The sequence below is a fragment of the Balaenoptera borealis genome (genome assembly GCF_965194805.1).
Source record: "Balaenoptera borealis genome assembly, chromosome: 8".
Lineage (NCBI taxonomy): Eukaryota > Metazoa > Chordata > Mammalia > Artiodactyla > Balaenopteridae > Balaenoptera > Balaenoptera borealis.
In genome coordinates, this window is record NC_138865.1 from 2,197,080 (window position 1) to 2,221,757 (window position 24,678).

At 50.5% G+C, this 24,678-nt stretch overlaps 1 protein-coding gene across 6 annotated transcripts in view; it reads right to left on the reverse strand.

Moving 5' to 3' along the window:
- SH3RF1 (SH3 domain containing ring finger 1) overlaps positions 1 to 24,678 on the reverse strand; it is a 164,243-nt gene that overhangs the window by 29,526 nt on the left and 110,039 nt on the right. For all 6 annotated transcript variants that reach the window (XM_082402111.1, XM_082402110.1, XM_082402113.1 and 3 more), the window contains exons 4-6: positions 24,111 to 24,206; positions 8,136 to 8,423; positions 3,137 to 3,247 (exon numbers count right to left, since the gene is read on the reverse strand). In XM_082402111.1, coding sequence (XP_082258237.1) covers positions 3,137 to 3,247; positions 8,136 to 8,423; positions 24,111 to 24,206 — 495 coding nt within the window. The remainder of the gene's footprint in view (positions 1 to 3,136; positions 3,248 to 8,135; positions 8,424 to 24,110; positions 24,207 to 24,678) is intronic.

The window sequence follows — 24,678 nt, forward strand, 5'->3', positions numbered from 1 at the left end:
CATCATTTAATTTTGTTTCTTTAAGTACACACACACACACACACACACACACGCACATGCACACACTTGTTTTAGTTATGGTTACCCACTGTTGGGTGCAATCTGATTTCAACTTGGCCACAGACTGTATCTGGCCTTTTCTGACCTGGCTACCTTGTGACATCTTGTAGCTAAACACCTCTCAGCTGGTCCAGAGGATCAGGGATCACCCATCCCTTGTTTCACAAGTTCTTCTGCCACTGTGCACAGGACACGAGAGCAAGCTCTTCATCCTCGCCCCTCACAGAATTAGCTGGGAAAAAACCCTCCCTGCCATGAACAGTCTGATGTCTGAATGAGATACATGTAATTCCAGTTTTGCTTCTATTATTAGATATTTAACATTTTAACTGTTACTTGTGAGATGCACAGGACAATATACTCATAATTCCACTCTGAATAAAAGATTAAAAAGTCTCAACTTACGAAAAAAGTGCTAGAAATAATGTTCACGTCCAAGTCCAGCAGAGGTACTTATCACCTAAAATCCACACCGGGAGACTTCCCTGGTGGTCCAGTGGGCAAGACTCCACGCTCCCAACGCAGGGGGCCCGGGTTCGATACCTAGTCGGGGAACTAGATCCTCCATGCACGCCGCAACTAAGACCCGGTGCAGCCAAAACAAATAAATAAATAATTAAAATAAATAAATAAAATAAAATCCACACCAGGAAAAGCCTGGTTTCCTTCCCACCATGCTGCCTACGCTTTGCTGTGATCACACTCAAAGTCTTGGGAAAGGTTTCACATTTTAAACAGGACACTTGCCAGGTTGATGGAAGACACGGAGGGCACATGTTACTGAGATTTTTCCACTTAAACCTAACATATTAAATCCAAAGCATTCCTGCCAGCCGACCAGGGACTCTGAGATCTAGACATCTCCCAAGATGACAGGCGACAGATCTGCTTATAATTAGTTTTCCATTAAATGGAATTGGCATAGACGCAGTGTTAATAAACCATCCTCTTGCTGAACATGCAGGCTCTCTTGTATAATCCTGGGATGAAATGGCTGAATGTAAATTAATTTTTGTGTGTTCATGCTCTCTCGTGACCTGTCGCATCTATATGCCCTAGAGTGTGCCCAGCTAAGAGCAACTGGCCATTTACTGTATCGTAAAATTGTCAGCCCACAAGGGCTGACACTCAGACAGCTCTTCGTCTTTTCCACTAATTAATTTTTCTAAGATAGAAAAGTCAGTCTTTTTTCCCTTAAGAAATGAAATCAGAATTTTTCCACGTGAAGTAGTCATCTGGAAACGGAAACTCCAACAGGTTGTGAATGTACTGGGGTGGGAAGGGGAAGAAAGAGAGGGAGGGACGGAGGGAGGGAAGGGAGGAAAGGGTCTTCTCTGGGGATGACAGGGCATGAAGATTGGGCAACTCGGCTCTGGTCAAAACACCCAGGGCCAAGAGAACCTCAGGGGAACCACCTTTTCATAAAAATTACCTGACTTTCACCTTCTCCCTACAGGAATCAATGCAACTTCTCCCACCCCAAACAGCTATACTATCAAGGAAGCTGTCATTGTTCCAGAAACATTAACAAAAAACTTTAACCTCTAACTGGAACTTATTAACTTCCATTTAAGTTCAGGAACATGCTTAACTCTATGAAAAGCTTTCAGAAGTCTACATCAAGCTAGGTACTATATATCCCACCGTATTTCAAAGTCAGCTTTCAATTATTCATAAAATGTATCAAGACAAAATAAATACAACATAAGAAAACGAGGCAAAAGGTAAATGAGGACGATAGGACCAGATGGACGCAACAATCTGACTAACACGCTCTGAGGTCCTTGCTGGGGGGTGAGGGGAGGTGCAAATCTGTCTGTAAGCAGCTGAGCAGAGGGAAACAGAATCTCTGCAACACATATGAAGTCCACAACCTGAAAACAAACCAGCGCGGAGAAGCCTCCCTACTCCCGGTACAGACAGTGGAGAAAACCCCAGCAATGAGCCAGACCGACCCCCGGGCTCTGAGGAAACCAGCGGCCATGCTGCAGCCGCCGTGGCCCTCTACACAGGCTGACGCTCTTCACTGTCACCTCCCTGAGTCCCAGGCACTGCCGCCTCCCCGAAGCAGATACGATTACTCTCACGTTACAGGCGAGGACCAGAGGCTCAGAGAGGCTGAGTGACCTCACTGCCGTATCACAAAGGAGGGGCTGGGCTGGACCCCCATCACCGACCACACTGTTTCCTCTGAGAGCATCACACTGGGAGAGATTCTGTAAAGCAAGCCAAGGGCTGGGGTCCACTGGGGAGAAGGGATGTGGTGACCTTTTCTATCCTCATTCAACTCGGTCCTGGAAGAAACAGTCTGAAAGTGTAGCGAGGCAGCGGCCTGGACAAGAGAGGCTGGTTCCTAGCAGTTCCCCTGCAGGTTTAGGAAACATGGATTTAAGCCACTGTGTCCCTGCTTCCCAAGGTCGAATTTCTTGTTTCTTCCTTTTCAATTTTCTCCCCACAGAGTTCTTCTCTGTATCAGCTTCCCTCGACTGCCCTCACTCTTCCTGTTCATTTCCCCGTTGGGCTGTCTGAAAGCACTCAGCAGTTTTGTTCAGACTCTGTCTGCAGGCTGCGGGGCTTTCTGGAGAACTACACATCTGGTAACCTCCAGGGAGGCCAGTCACACAGACCAACAGAAGACCAGGAACCCAAAAGGGGAAGTGTAATCGGAGACAGGAATCCACGCATCGCGTGACCCGAGGCAAACCATACGGTCTCTAGGATCCCAGCTCCCTCAGTACTTCGATAAATACGCCTGGTCTAGAAACCCAAAAGAAGCAAAGGTTAAGCCTTCAGAAAATCAGGCTGACCTTTAGTGAAAATTAAAAGTACTTCACGGAGCTCTTCCTGTAGCCTCAGGCCGCCGACCCTTGCCATTAAAATAAAGTGCTGGCTACCGGCCTGAGACCGTGATTTTTTGCTAAAATGAATAGAGAGAGAGAATGAGAGATAGAGACCCCACCCTCAGCAAGCGTCACCGTGAGCTGTGGTGTCAGGAGGGGGGCAGCCAGACCACAGGGCTGCGTACCTGCGAGCGGCAGGCACAGGGGTCCGGGGTGAGGCGGTGGTGCACACTCACCGAAAGGGCGGCCGGGTAGGGGGCCTCTGGCGGGACCGTGGACGAGGGGCCGGTGGTCACTGGGCTGCTCGGGGGTGGGGTCACAATCAACCCGGTGGTACTTATGTGGACCTGCCAAGGAAAAAAGAGTGAATAAAAGAGGATGCACGCACAACAGATGAGACCAGCTAAGCCCCGGGCACCGAGTCACGGCTAAACATCCAAGACCCGCAGCTCCCATCACTGGGGGAAGGCAGAATCCCCTTCAGGTTATCCAGCCCAAACGTACTGAGGCCCTAATGTGTGTTAGAGGCCAGGGAGCCCCTTGATAAACACTGGTCACGACAACATTTCACGTACAGACTCCACGGCTGCTGGCCTTCCCGACGGCCGCTGCCTCACACGAGTGCTGCTGGGACGTGCCTGGCCTGCAACTAGCCCATTAACACCTTCCCGAGGATCCCGTTCCGGTGGGTTGTCTTGAATGCTCATCAGTCCACCAACACGTTAAATCTACACAACATGCTTAAGGTATCGTGCCATCTTCAGGATCATTTCTCATGACTTGTACCCTTCCATGGGGATGCATAATTAAAATGCAGCTGCCCGGACTGCCGATCGCAGGCAATTATTTACAAAACTTTTCAGGGAACAGGGTCAAGCCAAACTAGCTGTTTTCAAAGATGTCTTATCGGGACTTCCCTGGCGGTCCAGTGGTTAAGACTTTGCCTTCCAATGCAGGGGGTGCGGGTTCGATCCCTGGTCAGGGAGCTAGGATCCCACGAGCCTCGGGTCCAAAACACCAAAAACATAAAAAACAGAAGCAATATTGTAACAAATTCAATAAAGGCAAAAAAAAAAAAAAAAAAAAGTCCACATCAAAAAAAAAAAAAATCTTTAAAGAAAAAAAAAAAAACAGGTGTGTTATCCACGACACTACCCAAGATTAATTCACTAGAAAGAAACAGTTATTCAGGTCATTTCATTGCAGGTGTTCGGCTACCTGATCAATTTCGCTCCCGCTGCACCCCTGGTGTGACCACAGACCGAGGGCGTGGGTTCCCGCACAAACGGGAAGTCTTTCCTCCACCATTAAAGGAATGCGGCTGGCTGCTACCTTGTCTCTGCAGGAAACAATGTTCCACCAAAATCCTGGGCTTTTTGTAACAAAAACTTAACCCCAAACCTAGTTTCCTCAGTCCCAATAATTAGGAAAAAGATTATCAGGACAAAGAGAGGCTCAGAGATCAGTTCCCAGACGGCCTGAAGGGACTTTCATTTCCTGCCAGGCAAGGCCCTGCCGAGGCCAGGGTAATCAGCATCCCAGCACAGAGCTGATTTTCACAGGTCAAGTCTGAGCTGCGTGGAATCCACACCCTTGTAAAGCTACACCTGTACCTGGCAGCTCATACACTGACTGAACCTAAGCAGAGCCAAGGGGCACCTCCACAAAGGCTCCCCCCCAAACCTCAGCTTCTGTCTCTCCTGCGCACCAATGTCTATTTCCACTCAATTTCTTTCTTTTCTTTAAAAATTTTATTTAAATTTTATGTTTATTTTTGGCTGCGTTGGGTCTTCGTTGCTATGCGCGGGCCTTCTCCGGTTGCAGCAAGCGGGGGCCGCTCCTCGCTACGGTGCACGGGCTTCTCATTGCAGTGGCCTCTCCCGCCGCGGAACACGGGCTCCAGGCGTGTGGGCTTCAGCAGCCGTGGCATGCGGGCTCAGCAGTTGTGGCTCGCGGGCCCTAGAGCCCAGGCCCAGCAGCCGTGGCGCACAGGCTCAGCTGCTCCGCGGCATGTGGGATCTTCCCAGACCAGGGCTCGAACCCCCGTCCCCTGCATTGGCAGGCGGATTCCCAACCACCGCGCCACCAGGGAAGCCCTCCACTCAATTTCTAATGAGACGCACATGGATTTTTCATCCTAGGATAAAACCTAGTGGCCTCTAGCTATCCTATTCAAGAAACCTGTTTGTGTACGTACTCTGATGCAAGTTGGCATCACAGAAAAGACGAGTCTTTCTTCGAAGATAAATGAGGCTCCGTTCAAAGTGCACGCTGTTACCTAGGAACCTTCGGGGTGGTAAAAACTCACCAAAACTCAGCTTCCAGGGCCTGACCCTACAAGCCGCGGAGGAAGTCCCAACTAGTGTCTGACATCTCTCCAAGAGCCCCAGACCGGGAGGCAGGGTGATGAGCTCGAACGAGCCCATGAACTTGGACAGTCAACGTTGTGAGGGCGTGGGGTAGACCGGAGGCCGCCTGGGGTCTCTGCCCGCACGGCCCTGGATGTGGAGGGCCCTGCAGGCCCCAGTTCCACGCGGGTAAAGGAAGAGACAGAGTCACCAAAGGATGACTAAAGGCAGAAGCAAGCGGCAGGAGTGGCCGGGCCGAGCGGGGCAGGTCCAGAACGAATGCCCTGAGCAGGCGGGGCAGGTCGGCTTTCCACCGCGCTCACTCCTTCCTGTGGGGCTGCACGCTGGCTTGGTTTCCTCCCCGGGGAAGGGCTACGTGGAGAGTGGGGAAAGCAAAGAGGAGGGAGTGGGTGGATCTTCTTGCTTCCCCTGAAGCTGCCGGCAACACAAAAACGCTACAAAGCACTGAACGTCATGAATCACTCCTGCAGCTGGCAGAGGGCACAAAACATCGAGGGTGCGGCCAGAGAAGCAGACAGACGCCTAGCTGCTTGTGACACCGCGTGCTTTACAGACGCCCATCACAGACATCTGTGCACACCTGTGCTGGGGACCTGCCTGACAGCACAGCCTACAAATCACCTTCCGGTTCTCGCATCTGACGGTGCCAGAGTCACCAACACGATAGCAAGCAAGCTGTCTGCTCCTTCTGTCCTGCAGGATTTTGACGTGACAGTGCGATCTCTAAGTGCCATCCGGAAACACGAAGACGAGCCCGGACAGGGGAGCTCACCCGCAGGCAACATCACGGTGGCCTGACCCCCTCCACGTGGCTTTCGTTCGGGTGCGAGAGGACGAACGTTCACTGCTGCAGGCCCCGTGCTTTGGATTTTCTCATCAAAGCAACCAAACCGCGTGAAGCAAAAGCAAGAAGGACACGAGGCTCAAAGCAGGAGACACATCCAGCCTAGGGCCCGTCACATCTACAGCAGGTCCGTCCTGGGTTGGGCCGGGCTGGTCCTGCTTCACTGTGGCCCGGAGAGCCCGGTGACGGCCCCAGGACCCGGGGCCGGGAGTGCGCACTGGAGCCGAGGCTGGAGAACCCAGGCAGCGCTGCAAACCTCTCCCATCTCTTCTAGAAATAACCTCTCCCTGAGGCAACATGTCAACACTGAGAACAGGACCTGTTAGAACACGGGGAGGCTGTCTTCATGGAAACAGAGAGGAGCCCGAAAGCTTCCTCAGCTACCGCACCCAAGACACAAACAGCCCCGCCCTCCCGTGCCCACGCCCAGCGCCGTGCCCGACACCGAGGTCTCTGGCACAGACGCTGGGTGACCCGCCTTCCCCTCCACCTTCTCCACGGCCACAGACAGCTGTCCACACCTCCAAGTCTGTGCCCTGCTGAGCCGCCCCGAGTCCCAGCAGAAGCTCATCTTTTATTTCAAGAAAACATCACTGTGAATGCTGCTGAGGTCACAAAATGAAAAACACAGTCCCGCGACCTGGTTTTCCACAGGGAAGAGCCCTCGTCACCGGCCCCTCCGTCAGAGCCCCCCTCAGAGAGGGACCTGCAGCTTTGACCCCTCCAGGGTCACCCCCCTCGTACTCCTTGCTCAGACCTGGAACCGGGTCTATTTCCACAGGCTTGATCCCTTCCTGGTTCTCCTCTACACACTGTCCAAGTGACTCACTCACTCAACAAATGTTTATGCTGCTTACTGTCTGTCTGACGCTTGGGAACAGCAGTGAACAGACAAAGCCCTCTGCCCTCTTCCTTCTTCCGTGTGTGTGTGTATGTCCACGTGTGTATCTCTGTGTGCGTGTCCGTGTCCTACTTCCCCTGCAGGGTCACGTGCCATGGCCACACCACCTAAAAAACCGCTGCTGAGCCACAATCCCATTCAGAAACTACGAGATTCAGTGTGGACCTGCAGGACGGGGTCAAGTGGCATTTCAATAACCTTGGTAAGGAACGCCAAACGCTGCACTGCACATTTTTATTCCGTGGTCCTAAACAGGCATGTATGAACCTGTGTAGTACATGTTTGTTTTTACAAAGCACAGGGAATGTATATAAAACCTGCATGAATTTTAAGATGAAACACAAGACTTGAAAGCAGTGTCTCCCGCTGCGGCAGGCTGCTCGGGACCCGGCTCTCTGGCCTCTGGTGTTAGAGGACACCGCTGTCCTCTACCTGGGTAACCGCAGCTGCCTGTGACCTGGGTGGCCCCCCGGCCCGGGGCTCAGTCTGCCCACAACTACGGTCTGACGCAGAGAAGCCCACGTCTTCTCCGTCCTGGGTACACGGTGCGTGCACGGCGCCCAGAGCATCTGTAAGAAGGCACTCGAGACCTGTCTGCCAGATGAATCACCAACGTTCCCAATCATTGTGTGTATTTTTACTAACACAAGAATAACATGTAGCTATGTCTTAAGGCCATGGAAAGTCTTGATGAACTAACAAGTTAAAAAAATAACGCTAGGCCAATTTCTAGTTTAAACTAAATGTTTCTTCCCGTCCTTTCCCCGTAACGCCGACTGGAAGCCTGAACACCACGGTAAGTGACACCGACGCAGGCAGCTGCAACCCCACATTGTGACCACGGCACCTCCGGTTTGGGTGGAGGTGAGGTTTCAGGGGGCGAGAAGGCTCTGTCCCGCTGAGTGGGGGCCGGATGGGGCAAGCACGCAGCATGACTGAAGCCGTCTTGTAATTGCCGCTCTGCCCTTTGGAGGTGACTGAGCTGACCTGGGGACATCCAGGCTGGTTCCCCCCCGCCCCCTGCATTTCCACCCACAAACGCAGAGGGCTTTGCCCTGGGAGAGCTGCTGTCCCCCGAAGGCTGACACCGCGGTGGCCCCGGGGCTGGGCAGTGCGGGTACCTGAGAGGGGGCGCTGCACGAGAGCCCGGCCAGCTCGCCGATGCGTGCGGCGGCCGTGGGGTTGCTGGAGCTGATGAGGACCGGGGGGCTGATCTCCATGGAGTGGCGCTGCTGGGTGGCCTGCGACGTCTTGCTGGCCGTGGTCAGGGAGGTGAACGAGTGCCGCTTCTTCGCGTTCTTCTTGGCTTCGGGCTGCTTGGGGGCCGCGGTGCTCGGGGCAGCGGCCGGGGCGCCCTCCCCGGCGGGAGGCTGGTCCCACTCGATCAGCTGCTTGGCCGCCGAGTTAAACTGCAAACCAGCAGAGGACATGAGAAGGTCAGGGGACAGGTGTTCTCGACACCCTTGTATCTAAAGCTGAACATCATCACGTTAAAGTTTGCAGGTGCAAGGACACCTTTTTCCCCACGCGAGATGTCTTTTCTCTCAATACGAGGATTGCACTGTACGTACGTCACAGAGAGATGCTAAACCAAGGACAAACAACTCCAGTGCAACACCAGCAAGATCAAGAGCATTTTTTTCCCCCAAGAATCTTCAGAATATCTGATTTGAAACGTCGCCAGTGACAAATGAAGGTTTGTTTCGGCCCCTGGGGAAATGCAGAGAACAGCGAGGCGCAGGGCGCGGTCGCCCGGCCGCCTCTACTGCTTGGTAACAGCTGGGCTCCGCTCGGGCCGGACCTGCAGGGCAGCTTCCGGCGGTGACTGCGGGAAAGGCCGTCACCGTGGACCCGGCACACTTCCACGGCAATGAACGCCCCCACCTCCCCGTCCTGGGGGGGCCCTCACAGACGTGTCGGCAGAAACTCCTGATTACTTTTGTCACGTCACGTGCCCGCGATTTTCCTGAGCTTAAATTTTGAATTGTGTAACACGCTGAGACCTGAAATCCAAGTCCTGCTGCCAAGTGAACTTGGCCTGTTTGAAAAGTTGTCTGAGTGTAAAGTCGGGGCCCGACGGTTTGTCAAAAGCTGCCCACGGGGTTGGGAACGCCAGCAAGAAAGAACACGGGGTGTTTCTGTTCCCTGAGGTCAAATACAACATTTCTAGAAAGCTTCCATGACAAGCAGCCGCATATGTACTTACCCAGATAGTACAGTAACGGGAAACATCGGGCATAGTTTAACCTCTTAACAACCATGAAGATGAAAAACAATAAGTTCCTCAAAGAGAATTGGGGAAACATTAAGGATAGCGGGGATCTTCCCATCCCAGCACTTCGCAAATGCCTCTTTCATCAAATGCTCTTTTCGCACCGAACTGGTTTACAACTGTGTCTCCCCAACCGTGGACGAGGATGTCCTCCCAGAAGGATGGAAACCCTGTCGCGATATTGAAAGATGTGAACTTGCTCTGGCACCAGCGGCTCAGGAAGTTGGTGACTGAGCCCTGAAGCCAGTGCTTCCAGATGAAAACCGACTAAGAGGGTTCCTGCAGCTTCCTGTGGACCCGCCGTCACGGGGCCTGACAGCTTTTCTGTCACAACCCTACCCCTCCTTCAGACCGCAGGGATTCTATCCACGTAAAAACTTTCAAGACTCGCAGGCAGTAACGCCCCAGTGATGCCGGGCAATGCCCGAGTGCCAGGGGCAGGGGGAGGGGAATCATGACCCCGGCAGGTGTTAGGGACGAAGGCTGGGCTTCCGGGAAGGGGCGGCATTTGGCCCGGAGACCCCGTATTCACAATGCTGCCTTGGTCCCAAGAGAATCATAGGCCCAAGGAAGCAAGGCCATGCTCTGTTTTCATGGCAGGAGTGGCCCAGACCTCAGGACAGAGCAGCAGACTGTGTGGGGCGAGGGTCCTTGTTCCTGCACAGGCTGGGGACGAGGGTCTGAAATTGGAGCAGACAGACTGTCCCTTCATTCCCCTCACCCCAAACCCATCACCCAGTGAGATGGAAGACCAGGACCGCGATGCAGAGCTCAGGGGTCTGGGCATGCCTCCTTCCAGGGTGAGCTCACCTTGACAGGAAAGCAAGGACCTGACGGCTTTTCATGGAATTCCGAGGAACTCTGTATGAGCTCCAGTGTGGCTTTCTTTCCACGACCTTCTCCAGCCGCAGCCCCTAAGTTCACCGTCCACCCACAAAACAAATCTGTGCCCGAAAACACCTTCCTCCCAGCCCTGGGTGATGACTGGCTGGTAAGACTCAGGGTGGATACCAGACCATTCAGTAGCCTGGAGCAGAAAGCAGGTACCAGCAGGATTTGTCAATCTTAAAACTGTAAAGGTCCCTTTTTGGGAAACCCTGAAATTTAGAAGGAATTAGTCTCTGAGAACTATCCGAAGCATAAATAAACACAAGAAAGGAAATACTGACATAATAATAGTAATAACAACAGTAATAACAAGGCAATTTAAGAAACATCAAGATACTTTCTGTGTGTGCAGCTGGCCTCTTTGCTGAAGAGAATACAGTCTTTTTAAAATACAGTACTTAAATTTTTCTAAAAGTGAGCAAAAAAATTTAATGAGAACTAAGTTGAACAGTCGCCGTTTTCTATAAAGCTTTGCAGAGGAATCGGCCTCTAGGTTCGAAGCATCAGAGGCTACACACAGTAGGTCTGTGCAGAGGGACCTTTTCTAATTCATAACCCACTAGGGTGTTTGTTCCTCAACACGATGGTTTTTCAATAGAAGGCAAATAAAGACTTTAAAATACATATTACAAAAGTAATACATGTTCATTACTTTAAACAGGAAATAGTGTAGATTTACGGTGAGTAAAAAGCGACGGACCTCAGCCAGGTTCTGCCTCTGTCTCCTCCACCGACCTGTTTCCCAGTTCTCTCACGCTCGACAGTTTGGAACATACCCTTCCATGTACTTTCTATGATGTTGTTAACTAAGCACCTGCTCCATGAATTTTAACACAAATGCAGCCAAGCAGCACATACATTCTCTCCTCTCACTGCGTCTCATGAAAAGCCCTCCCTGCGAACAGAGCAGGCTGGTCGCGTGGTACCCGCTGCATCCCCCTTCTTGTGCATCCTGCCCGAACAACCATACCTGCAAGGCAAACTCCCAAAAGGGAAGCTGTCAGGTCAAAGTGTAGCCTGAAGCATTCTTTGAAGGATAGTGCCCAACTGCACTCCAAAAATGTGTCAGTTTTCATCATCTCTGAGAGCGAATAAAAAGTCCCTGGTCCCCACATTGTTAACAGTGTTAGGTGTTACCATTTTTAAAAATCTCTATCAGTTACAGTGTTAGGTGTTCTCAATCATTTTTTAAAATCTCTATCAGTTACAGTAGTGTTAGGTGTTACCTCTATCAATTACGGTATTACATGTTATCAATCATTTTTAAAAATCTCTATCAGTTGAAGAGGTAATTTGTATTTTCTTTTAATTTGTATTTCTCTATTAATGAGATTAAGCATCTTTTTTCTTTTCCTAGGATTTCCTTATTCCCACACTTTATCCATTTTTCGATTGAGTTGTATTTTTCTTATAGATTTATAAGTGCTCTCTACAAAGTACAAAAATCATTCTTTAATATACTATGTATGCATGTATGTATATGAATGTGTATATATCTCCATTAAGTTAGAAACATTGTTCCAATTTGTTTTTTAACTTGATATGTTTGTCATATATACATTTTTCTTGGATGTGCAAATTTATTCACCTTTACCATTATGGCATCTCAAGCTAACATCATGCTTTAAAAATCTTTTTTCTACAACTTTTTTTTTTTTCATGGATATATGTTCTTTTCTTCTAGATTATTTATTTATTTATTTATTTTTGGCTGTGTTGGGTCTTCGTTTCTGTGCAAGGGCTTTCTCTAGTTGCGGCAAGCGGGGGCCACTCTTCATCGCGGTGCGCAGGCCTCTCACTATCGCGGCCTCTCTTGTTGCGGAGCTCAGGCTCCAGACGCGCAGGCTCAGTAGTTGTGGCTCACGGGCCTAGTTGCTCCGCGGCATGTGGGATCTTCCCAGACCAGGGCTCGAACCCATGTCCCCTGCATTGGCAGGCAGATTCTCAACCACTGCGCCACCAGGGAAGCCCTCTACAATCATTTTTAAAAATAAAATCACTTTTCTCCTAGTATATTTATGGTTCCTCCCTTTGTCCGTCTGTGTCTTTGAACCACGAGGATGTTTGGTTTTGTGTAAAGACTGAAGCAGAGACAGTGCGTTCTTTCTTCCAGTGGCCCAGCAGCTTATATAGCATCCATCGTCTCCTGCCAGCTCTGAAAAGCCACCTTCACAAGCCAGGGTCAAAGGGAGAACCCTCTGCTGCACTGCCAGGCCCGGTGCCCAGTCCCCAGGGACGATGCCACTGGGTGGAAATTCATGCCACCACCCCTTCAAAGTAGAAATGAGTGTCGGCCTCACATTACAATCCTCTGCAAAGTGTTTTTACACAACGGCAATGGGGAATTTGCTTTTCCCGAAGTCTTCCATTCTTCCCTGCAATTTGGGTAACAAGGCTTTTGTTTTTGGATGATCTAAATACAAAAGCAAGCTTAGTCTTCATTCATCAAAGGAGACTTCCCCACAGCAGAGGAATAAACGGAGAGACTGAAGGGCGTAGTCATAAGTCTCTTTAATGGATCCGGAAGCCTCCCCCAGGTAGCAGCTCCATTTAGGCGTCTGTAGAGATGTGCTGAACGAATAAAGACGTGCTGCCCTCTCAGAACCATCGAGGGAAGGGAGCACTGCCTCAAGACCAGCACTGTCCCACCAAAGTAGAACAAGAGCCACAAGTGTAACGTGAAATTTTCCAGTAGCCACATTTTAAAACATAAAAAGCAGCAGGTAAAATTAATAACGTATCTTACTGAACATACGGAAGATGTTATCCCTTCGGCATGTAATCAGTATAAAGTTACAGAGACAGGCACGCCCTTGGTTTGGTATGAGTTTTGCCATCCACTGGGCACTGGCCACCCGCCTGCATCCCAGCTGGGATGGGGCACAGCGAGAGTGTCCCCGGAGGCACATCAGGAGCTCACGGCGGGGGGGGGGGGGGGGGGGGGGGAGCGTCTCCTGAGGTTCATCAAGTGCAAAGAACGTGTGGAACAGGAAGGACACAGATGCGCACCTCCAAGCCACATCTCTGCAGTGTCCTGAGCCCCAGCGGCTGGCCAGGAACACAGCACTGCCAGCCCCACACACGGCAGGACCTGCCTCGCGGACCAGTCCCCTACCTTCCCTTCCGGTGGCCCCGGTGACTGGAAAATAAATACACTAGAATGTTCTTTTCCGGGTTTCTGACTATGAAACGTAAGGGATGAAGGGAGGGAGCACGTCATCAAAAGCCTGAAAGAATTGTGCTTCAGGAGAGCTGAGGAGAGGACCGTCCGAGCCTGGAGGTGAAAGGCCCAGGGGGTCTCAGGCCCCCATCCTAACCGGCTGAGGAACAGCAGGGGCCATTCCAACGCGCCGGCTTCAGGTTTATACACCAGGACAAGAACCTGTCCTGTGCACCCAGGGGGCACGGGGAAAGCGCCTGTCACCTGCGATGTGCCACACGAATGTGGTTTACTCTCACCATCACTCGAGGCCCAGCCTGCCCTTCACCTGCCCCGTCATCGCCTGGGGGGATGCGGGTGTGTGTCTCCTGTTTCTCAGATGTCACATGAGGCTGGACTTGGTGATCTAGAAAGTCTTACACCCATACAAGGGACAAATGCCTTTTCTCAACACCAAACAGAAAGACCCCCTTCACAGTAGGCAGAGGCTGAGACCTCGGGTCCACGGTGACCGGAGTCAAAGCTCGGGGAGACCTTCCCTCGCCCGTACTTTCTCTGAGCGACTGTTATAAGCGGGGCGCAGTGCCAGGCCGGGGGGAGAGAAACATCCCCTCGACTCGGGAGAGAAGAGGACCAGGGAAGCGGCACCCGGGTTTCTAGCAGTAATCGGGGGCTGTGCCGCCATGTGTCTGCACAACTGGGGCAGGCGAGGTCAGGGGACGCCGGCAGCAACGGTGCACAGTTCAGCGACCTAGGGAGGGTCTCTCTCTCTCTCTCTCTCCTCTCCCCTGCTTCTCTTCTCTCCCTCTCTCTCTCTCCCTCCTTCCCTCCCTCTCTCCCTCGCCCTCTCCTCTCTTTCCCTCTCTTCTCGCCTCTCTCTCCTCTCCCCCCCTCTCTTCTCTCCCTCTCTCTCCCTCCTTCCCTCCCTCTCTCCCTCGCCCTCTCTCCTCTTTCCCTCTCTTCTCTCCTCTCCTCTCTCTTCCTCTCTCTTTCTCTCTCCCTCTCTCCCCCTCTCCTTCTCTCTCTCCCCCCCTCCTCTCTCTCTCCCCCTCACTCTCTCACCCTCTCTCTCCCCTCTCTCTCTCTCCCCCTCTCCTTCTCTCTCTCTCCCTCTCTCTCTCTCTCTCTCTCTGCAGCTGCTGCCAGTGTCAGCTGATTCTTTTTTAAAGGAAAGCTAGACATTTAAGCCTATGTAAAATCTCCTGATTTTCCACCTGAACAACTAATTAAAACAAAAGCACCCTGCAAGCCAAGCGTGGAAGTCCTGCAGGCCATGCCAGCTGGGGGCTCTGATGGGGCAGGAAGCATTAAGAACATGCAGGGCCAGGAGGGGGCGACGGCACCCAGGACCACCGGCGAGGAGGAGACCAGGGAGGCGGGGGCGGGCGGGGCGGGGGCCGGCCGGGGTGGGGGTGGGGCAGGGGGCTGGGGGCTCTTGCAGGGAAAGGAAGAAGCAGCATCATGGCAGGGGTCACCGTCGCCGGGAGGGTAAAGCACGACAGCAGCTAGCCGGCAGCCAGGAGGGCGATGACCGCAGGGACTGAGCGAGTGACCCTGGGGATTCTGGCAGGAGAGGAGGAGGGAGGTGGCACCGTCACTGAGGGGGGTGCAGACAGTGTACAGCCCGAGGACGGCGAGAGGCTGACCCTCCTCCAACAGGAAGGGGAGCCCGGGCGAGCGAACACTGGAAATGGAAACCAGGAAAGGTGCGCGGACGCAGCCCTGTCTGGGAGAGCAGGTGCGGAGGGACAGCCCTGACCCCAGGACGACAGAGACGCCAACAGCGACCACGCAGGGAGGGCGGGGGGAGCTGGACCCCGAAGGTCAAGGCTGAAGGGCAAGCCCTCCATTACCTCGGCAGCGACAGATCAATCGCGGTGCCCAGGAGAGAGCCCAGTGGGTGACTTAAAACCTGGGCCAGCTCACTTCCCTGTGCTCCTGGATCTGACAAGACACGAGGTTTGGGGTGTGTTTCTCTCTCACCAAACACACACAGTAAACAAGAAACATCTGGTAACCCGAAGGATACGTTCAATGACACATTCCATCTTCAAGGACCTCGTGAGTACATACAGGAAGAAATATACACACATCCATCTCAGGAGGTTAAGAATATGGAACTGCCATTAAATTCTAAGCAAGCATTTGTTCATGTGACAGGACACACGGACAGAAATCCCACGTTGATATGTAATCAGTTAATAGACCGGTGAACGATATTTCACCCCCCTCCCCTGGAACCCAAAGTGTTGGGGGTAGCGGGTGGGAAACAGAGACCGCCAGGAAGGAATCGGCACAGAACAGGACACGCGGCGACCCCGCACAGGGGTTTGGGACCTTCCTCCCCCTTCCCGCCTGCAGAGATGCTTGCTCGCACACCCGTGAGGCCTGGGGGACAGGCCACTCCACTGTCACCAGGGCAGCTGCTCCACACCACCTCCCGACACTCTTCCTGAAACACGTCTACTTCATCACAGGAAAGCTTCTTCCCGGAGCTTCATCATCAAGATGCCACAGATGCGCAGAACACTCATTCTGCGTCTTCCAGGGCACAAGACAACCCTTGCTTAATTAAACTGCACCTACTTCACTGCTTTTTTTTTAGGGGGGCGGGGCTGCATTGGGTCTCCGTTGCTGCATGTGGGCTTTCTCTAGTTGCAGCGAGTTGCAACGGGCGGGGGCTACTCTTCATTGTGGTGCGCGGGCTTCTCATTGCGGTGGCTTCTCTCTGTTGTGGAGCACAGGCTCCAGACGCGCAGGCTCAGCAGTTGTGACTCACGGGCTTAGTTGCTCCGCGGCATGTGGGATCTTCCCGGACCAGGGATCGAACCCATGTCCCCTGCATTGGCGGGCAGATTCTCAACCACTGCGCCACCAGGGAAGTCCCTACTTCACTTCTTGAAAAGCCTTAGTTACTACCAAATTTAGGGTGTATAAAGCAATGTGATAAAAATTTCAAATAATAAAATTTAAGACCTTAAAATATTGTGGTTTTAATGAATGTGTGATTTTTTTCTTAAAAAAGGCAACCTCAGTTCTTTGAAATTGTTGAATAGTTCATCATTTCTGAAAATTAACCTTCTGGGTGTTCAAACCTGAAACGTTGTCACTAGTCTTGATGAAAAATCAAAATGAACTAAACACTTCTTAAGCGAAGCTTGGTAATAACAGTGATTCTGGACCAACCTTAGTAAGACTAGCCATCATCATCACATGTCCTCGGAGGCAACTGCAGGGCAGGGGTCTAGGGCAGACACAGGCTGTCTGAGAAAGACCACAATTCACCTCTCAATTACTGGCTGGGTGTCCCTAAACAAGACACTTGTTTAAAAAATGGAAAAATAATTAACTAAATTACAGATTAGCTCCTAAAATGTTTATTATGCAGTCACAAAAACTGATGGTTAGTAGCACTATAATAGTGTAGAGAAAGGCAAAATCATATGTGTGGTCTCATTAAATAAAGCACAGGGCAAAAGAATGGAAGGATATTTACCAAAATTATATGTGATGGGCCTAAGGATTCTTTCTTTCCTTTCCAACTCTTCTGGAATGTGATTATACCGTAGAAATAAAATCATTAAAAATGTTTTTTTATCTACAATGTGGCTCCCAGGAAAACACTGAATCCTATACACACAAAACTGTACTCCTGGCACGTGCCAGGCTGTAAGAATGGACAAGCTGCGTACCAGGGAAGTTTGACACGAGGAGAGGGTTGCTCTTGTTTCTGCAAAGGAGAATCAGGGAAGAATGGCTTCATGAGAAATGATAGTTTTCATCAGGACCCTGAAGAAAGGGTGAGCTTTCCACAGACACATGGACCAGGAAACATCCCCAATGAGCTGTAAAGGTATGGAAAATTCCCAGGTATGGAATTTTCCAGGAACAATCATCAGACCAACTTAGTGAGGGCCCAGGGGAATACGGCCAAGCTAAAGAATTTGAGGACTCCTGGGGGAAAGTGCTGCGGACATTAGACACCAACTGGTCATTACCCTTGGCCTCTGCTCCAGGCTCCACGGGACGCCTGCAGGTTTATGTTCTATGAAACTACCCAGAGTGCTGGAAACTGCCTGCTCATGAAGCGAGAAGTAGATAAACATTAACCCATCTTTAGAATCTCAGCTCCCGGAATGTTTTCCTGATGGAAAACAAAAGGAAACTCTTAAATTGGAAAGAGGCTGCTGCATAATAGATGGGACGCAAACTGCCCTAAATAAATCCTTACCTAATTTACAGGGCTCCTTTTCTGATTGGGTCTGGCCAGGTTGCCTCGAGCTGTCTGCAGTGAGCAGGGGTTTTTCCTGGAGTCCAGAGACCTGCCTCTGCCCTGAGAAATTCAGAATCTAGAGATCCTCTCCCCTTCTGTCATTGTGGCAAAACGAAATGTAACTATTATTTGCACCAAGCTGACGGCTCTCAGAGGATACGAGGACCCGCAGTGCGGGACAGAGCCCACGGGGCTGAAAGCGCTACTCAAAGCAGGGCCGCTGTAGACTTGGAGGTGAACGAACGTATTACACTGGGCACGGGGTAAGTCTCCCTCACCGGTTCCTCAACAGCAACTCTAGATTTCATTTATAGAGATTAATTTACCTCCCTCACCAGTTGCTCAACAGTATCTCTAGATTTCATTTATAGAAATTAATTTACCTCAAAATGGAGGGAGAAAGTTAGCGCAGCAACCAACTGCCTTCCTGACTTCCCAACAATGTCTCTAAATGTATTTTATAAAAATTACTTCACTTCAGAATTGAAGGGGTATTTGGAAGCCAAGCAATATCGTAATTCTCTTTCCAACTCCCCCCCCAATTTTCCTACATTTCTCATTTAAAAAGAAAAGATTACAGTGAATTGAACATTTCACTTTTGCATTTAAAAGGAAAAGAATACATCCCAAAATATGAATGACATAATATCTTTTTACATTGTTCAATCAGCTCTCTCTGATTAAGAGATCAAAGACTATGATTTTGATCCTCGGTTCTCATTACTCTCCAGAGCAGGGGTCCCCAACTGGCTGAATGTTAGGAACCAGGCCGCACGGCAGGAGGTGAGCAGCGGGCCAGCAAGCGAAGCTCCGTCTGTATTTACAGCCGCTCCCCATCGCTCTCATTGCCGCCTGAGCTCCGCCTCCTGTCAGATCAGCTGTGGCATTAGATTCTCATAGGACTGTGGACCCTACTGTGAACTGCGCATGCGAGGGATCTAGGTCGCGCGCTCCTTATGGGAATCTAATGCCTGATGATCTGAGGTGGAGCTGAGGCGGTGACACCAGTGCTGGGGAGCGGCTGCAAATACAGATTGTCATTAGCAGAGAGGTTTGACGGCACAGAGACCATCATAAATCAACTGCAGACTCACGTCAAAACCTTATCAGTGGACTTCCCTGGTGGTGCAGTGGTTGAGAATCTGCCTGCCGATGCAGGGGACACGGTTTCGAGCCCTGGTCTGGGAGGATCCCACATGCCGTGGAGCAACTAGGCCCATGAGCCACAACTACTGAGCCTGCGCGTCTGGAGCCTGTGCTCCGCAACAGGAGAGGCCGCGATAGTGAGAGGCCCGCGCACCACGATGAAGAGTGGCCCCTGCTTGCCACAACTAGAGAAAGCCCTCGCACAGAAACAAAGACCCAATGCAGCCAAAAATAAATAAAAAAACAAAACAAAACAAAAAAAAACCCTATCAGTGAGTGGCAAGTGAAAACCAGCTCAGGGCTCCCACTGATTCTTCATTATGGTGCGTTGCATAATTATTTCATCATATATTACAATGTAATAATAATGGAAATAAAGTGCACAATACATGTAACGCGCTTGAACCATCCCCAAACAATTCCCACCCCACCGCCAGCCCATGGAAAAACTGTCTTCCACGAAACCAGTCCCTGGTGCCAAAAAGGTTGGGGACCGCTGTTCTAGCACAAAGACTCTAAGAAGTAAAGTGAACATTGCTCTTCTTAGCTCCTTCAAGGGGCACCTTGGCAACTTCAAACCCGATACCTAAACCTGCACCTGTAATTCCCTGAGACACAGATGACATCTCCCAAGTCCCCATGTCCACAGAAAAGGAAGCTATCACCCCACTGAAGGCCGCTGGTGCTCCGGGAGACCCACACACGTGACTTTCCACAGTTAAAGCTGATGACACCGTTCTGTTCCCTGGCCATAGAAATATCTCCCAAGATTTGTCTGATTCTGGAAGTTGAAAACAGCACACCTCTTTACACTTTAAATATGCGCAGCTTATTATATGTCACTGCTAACTCCATAGTTATTTTAAAAGAATGAGTATCCTTAGCAATTAGGCCACCCTACATCTGCTCAAAGTGAGCCAAAGGAAGAGTGTCAAGCAGGTGAAAATTCATCTCAGAACGTATCAGGGAGATAATCCGTAGAGACTCCAGGATCTAATCCACAGAGTATGGCCACCATTATTTTAGTCTGGAAAATTCTAAACTAGGCATAACCAAAGATTCACCCAGCTTCATTAAAAAACAATCTCCCTAAAGTCACCAGAGAGACCTTGTGCTTTGAGGGTGGTGGGGTCCAGATGTATCACTGAGATAAACCGATGAGAAAATACATGGCTGGGTAGCAAATGCTGGGAGTCCTAGCTGAAAAATGTCAAAGTTGGCCACATCTGAAACCAGTTCATTCCTGATGTCGGCCCAAAAGGTCCTTGGGTTGCTCACTCATTCATTCAACCCACGTTTACTGAGGGTCAACCAGGGGCAGGTGACAGGCGGGGACCTCGGGAGAGCGGGTGAACCAGACAAGATGCTGACCCTGGGAGCTCACGTTCCATGCAGGGCGGACACTGGGGGACAGTACCATCCACAGATGAGACAGCTACAGGGGACAAGACGCGGTGGAGTGATTACAATGACAGCGGTGGTGCCGGCCGCAGTGCCCCCTACACACCTCTCACCACTCTGCAGGCAGCACACAGCACCACCGGACGAACTCACCCTGAGGGCTCTACTACTTTACACATGAGGAGACCAGTCCCGCCACCATCACCGGTCCAGCCAGGACTGGAATCCAGGCCGTCTGGGCTCCGAGCCCAAGGTTTTCCAGGATCACAGCACCTGGTGGGTGAGGCAAAGCAGGTGGAAGAGGAAGAGCCTCTTGAGACGAGGTGGTGAGGGCAGGTGTGCCCACAGAGGTGACATCGGGGCAGCGATCTAACCCGAGGACGCAGCCCTTCCTTCTGGCAGTAACTACAGAGCCAGACAGCTGCCTAGCAGGCCACGCCCACCTCACGCCACCCGCACACGAGGAATGCTCACTTTTACATTCCATCTGCAGCAGAGCTGCTAAACAATTTTTTTTGTTGAAAAAACTGGGTAAGTGATAGTTTACATGAATGACTAAGAATCAAAATATTGTATGACACATTTAATAAAAATGTATAGCGCATAAGCCTACAATGCACAACAATGTTTGAAAATCATCCAAAATGCCATATTTAGTACTTACTTCATTCAAACTTTTGGCTTGCTAAGAATTATGTCATCTTTGTCCAAATGACCACGAAATGTGAATGAGTCAGCTCTGAATTAATGAGGGTGTTAAAATCATTCGGTTTTGGAGAAGCCTGATATTTTTGAACAAAGAAAATAGCAAGCTACTGATTCCTTTTTACAACCGCACTCACTCCTTGACAAATACACCCTTTTACACATATCCTGACACGGTGTCTCCAAGAGTCCCCTAGGTTTCCCCAAGAAACATCTATCTTCCCTACAGAACAGAACCCACAGCCTCAGGGCTCTGATGGGAGAGTCTCCGGGGAAGCGTGATGGTGATCAAGGCAAGAGACCCCTCATCTTTACAGAGACCCGAGGGGCAGAATTCAAGGACATTCACGTGGCCGTTCTCTCCCTAGTCACCCCCAACCAGACTCTCCTTCTCTGCTCAAACCCTGAAGAATCTGGTACTTTAATCAGTGGTCATTTATCGGCAAGTCACCGTTTTCTCACCTCCTGTGATACAGGTGGGGAGCCCGGTGCACAGTCCTGGTGCTGGAGGGGAAGCCGGAAGGGAGGTGGGGAGCAGGGACAGGGAGGGCACAGCACCTCAGCATTGCCTCTCATGCCCTGGGTCCCCCCACTCAGCCCTCTCCTCACCCACCGCTGACACTCAGCTCCCAACTCGACCCCAGAGGTCCTGCTCCAGGCCTGCATCCCATCCCCTAGCCCATCCTACTTAGAGTTTCTGCCACAGGCAAGTTCCGTGGGCATCTCCATGAACCAGCCACCCAGCAGGAGTCGGGGTTCCAGCTTCCGCTGTGACAAGCCCAGACGCCACTCTGCAGACTCAGTTCTGAACTCACTTCCTCACAAGACGTGGAGCTGAGATTCTCTTATATGACCACTGCTTTCCTCTGGGTCACGGTCCGATCGGAGCTCCAAACCACGGTGCACAGGACACAGCAGGGCCAGGCCCTCGGAGACACATCATCACGCACAAGCTTCTCACACCTCGGGGGGTAAGAGTCTGGGGGAGAAGCACCGTGAAAAAAGCAAAAGCACCTAACACTGGTGGAAACCTAAATGTATATCTACAAGGTATAAGAAAATAACTTACAAGTGGATTTCTGTAACACAGTCTGTTTTTACAGTGAGGTATGGTCTGGACCCTAAAGGGCTTTACAGAGCAAGAGAAAGACATTATTCAGGAAAAAGCCCCAGTTTTTGATTCCCATGGTTAGCTGCCTTCGCTCCACGTAAGGCTGCCCTGTAAGACAGTTTATGCTTTACCTGAATGGCTGAATTTCGGTAGGTTGCTACTGAAATCTGCCACCCCTTCTTCCCCTAAAGGCTGAACCCCCATGCTAATCCCCAGGTGCCAGAAACTTCCATCCGATGGCCTGACATCAAAGGGAAGCTCACGGTCTCCAGGGGAGAGATGATTTGTTCACCTCGTCTCAACTGGCAAAACTGTGGTTCAAATGAGGAAAATACTCTTGTGAAAGAAAAGAGGCAGGAGAATGAAAGTACTTTCCACTTGGGCAGAAGTTTATCTTTCCAACCGAAGTCAGAGTAAATAATCCTCATGACTCAAGTGACTCTCGGTGACTCTGGGTTTGCCGTGGGTGGATCTTTTATGCCTATCATGCAATTCTACACCTGCCCAGTAACAGAAGCACAGCAATCCTCTTCCACACCTCACACGCCAAGTGCTAGCACGTAGTATTGCTAATACCCAGCAAGTGAAGACAGGCTCTCACGACTAAGCTTGCAGTACCCACGCTCCTCACTGTAACGATTCAGATGCTTGGGAATGCGTGTAACTTTCCGTGACCGCAGTTAGAATATGTAAATAATGTGCAGGAAGGGTTACCTGAGAGCTAAGCATTTTTTTTTCTACTGTTTACTTTCAAAGGAGGAAAAAATATTTTAATAAACAGGAACACCTGAAGGATACGGATAAACTTCAAGGCTTTTACATGGTCTGAATTACCTTTCCACGGATACACGGTAGTCCAGGGGAGTTCTAGGAAAATGCTGGCCATCTCACGGTCTGTGGGGAGACTGAACGCTGGCTACTATGACACAATTTGTCATTTTTGTCCTCAGAACCACGCCACAATAAATGCCTCAGATGAAAAGACGGGAACACCAGTGGTGTGGGTTTTCTTTTTTACATCTGAAGATGCATGCTTTGATATCTTAAACAAGAGAATTACTTTCAGTTTCCCGACCTGTGCTGTCTCTTTCTTTCTGGCCTGTGCACATGCTGTTCGTGCTGCATGTGGGTCCTTTCTGCCATAACAATGCACCTTTTCCATGCACATCTACCCAGGACACAGACATCACCAAGAAATCGCTTCTTCCCAGAAGCCTTCTGTGACCTCAGCTAACCTCGTACGGTTGTTTGGGCTGGTCTTTCGTTCTTTGAAAATGCCTTCAATTTTGTTTTTGGCATGAAAGTCTTATGGCTAAAGGACATGAAAGTTTATGACATATGATGTAATAAGGCTGAATGTAAATTGTAACTTCCTAGTTCATTCTTAATTTGTGTTATTCTTTAAAATAATACATGTTACTTCATACATATTCCTAAAAAGACTTCGCCGAAGACTTCGCTGAATCGGGTTGGCCATACCTTTCCGAGTAAAGCTGGTTAAAGGGGGAAGCGTGGCTGGTTATTGCTGGGATGGGGTGGAGGCGGTTCATTGCTTATTTCACGTTTTCTGCAGGCTACCGTGCAGATCACCGTCCCAGTTCTGAGACGGAGACGTGGGGCACACGGAAGAAACGTGTAAACAGACAGAAACACGCATCTCCCACCTCAGTCGGGACCTTCACCAGCCTCTGACCACACAGCTGCCAACAGAAAAGAACGGCTGCAGGCGGCACAGGGTCCGGCAGGGAGCCCAGGGTCCCACTCAACAGACACACCGATGCTCTTAGCAGGGGGACAAAGTACAGAGTTCAAACGTTTCACAGTCTCCTGGTGATCAGGAATTGTTGGGCAGGGTAGAAGAATTCCATCCCAGGATTGAGAACAGGTGCATTCCTGGGGCTTTGTGCTATGAGGGCTTTTTTTTTTTTTTAATCGATTAGGTTTTCATCTTTCTTTTTTTCCCCCTAGTTTTATTGAGACATAACGGACATGTAACACTGTATCAGTTTAAGGTGTGCAACAACCATGCGATGCAGGTACATACTGAGAAGTGGTCCTGAGGGTTTCTGAATACTCACACTGCACACTGATCTGCAAAGCAGAATACTAACACAACCGACGTCTCTACAGACTGACTTACCTCAACATACGAGATGGGAAATATTCCTATCTTGTCTGCCAGCATGCCTTCGGCCCAGTTCTCGTCCACTCTGCGGATCACAGTCAGAACGTCATCCTGAAGAAACAACGAACGTTACTCCACCCGATCCCAGGAAGCTCGCCGCCTAATTTCCTTTTCAATATGGGACTCAAGTCGCAAGAGTGCATGAATAAAAAGTTCCATGACGTGTCTTCAGGATGTGAACGGAAGAAGCTGATGAACTGAATGGTAATTACCAGTGAGCCTGGCATCCCCTTCAGACCAGACAGCTGTCAACTACCAGCCCCTCCACCGAGGGGCTGACGGCTGATTTTGTTTAGACCCACAAACTGCGACCTCAGATCCCACCCAGACCCCCTGAACCCCTGGTCCAGACGAATTTTCAGGCTCTTCTCACTTCTTCTCTGGTAATACACCAAATGCCCGTTGAAGCGTACGCCCTCCTGTCTCTCTTTACCAAAACCTACAGCATTCTGCTCAAAATCCCAAAGCGTTTTATCAATTCAGTAGATACAGTCTTGTGTGCTTTGCAGCAAAGACATTTTCA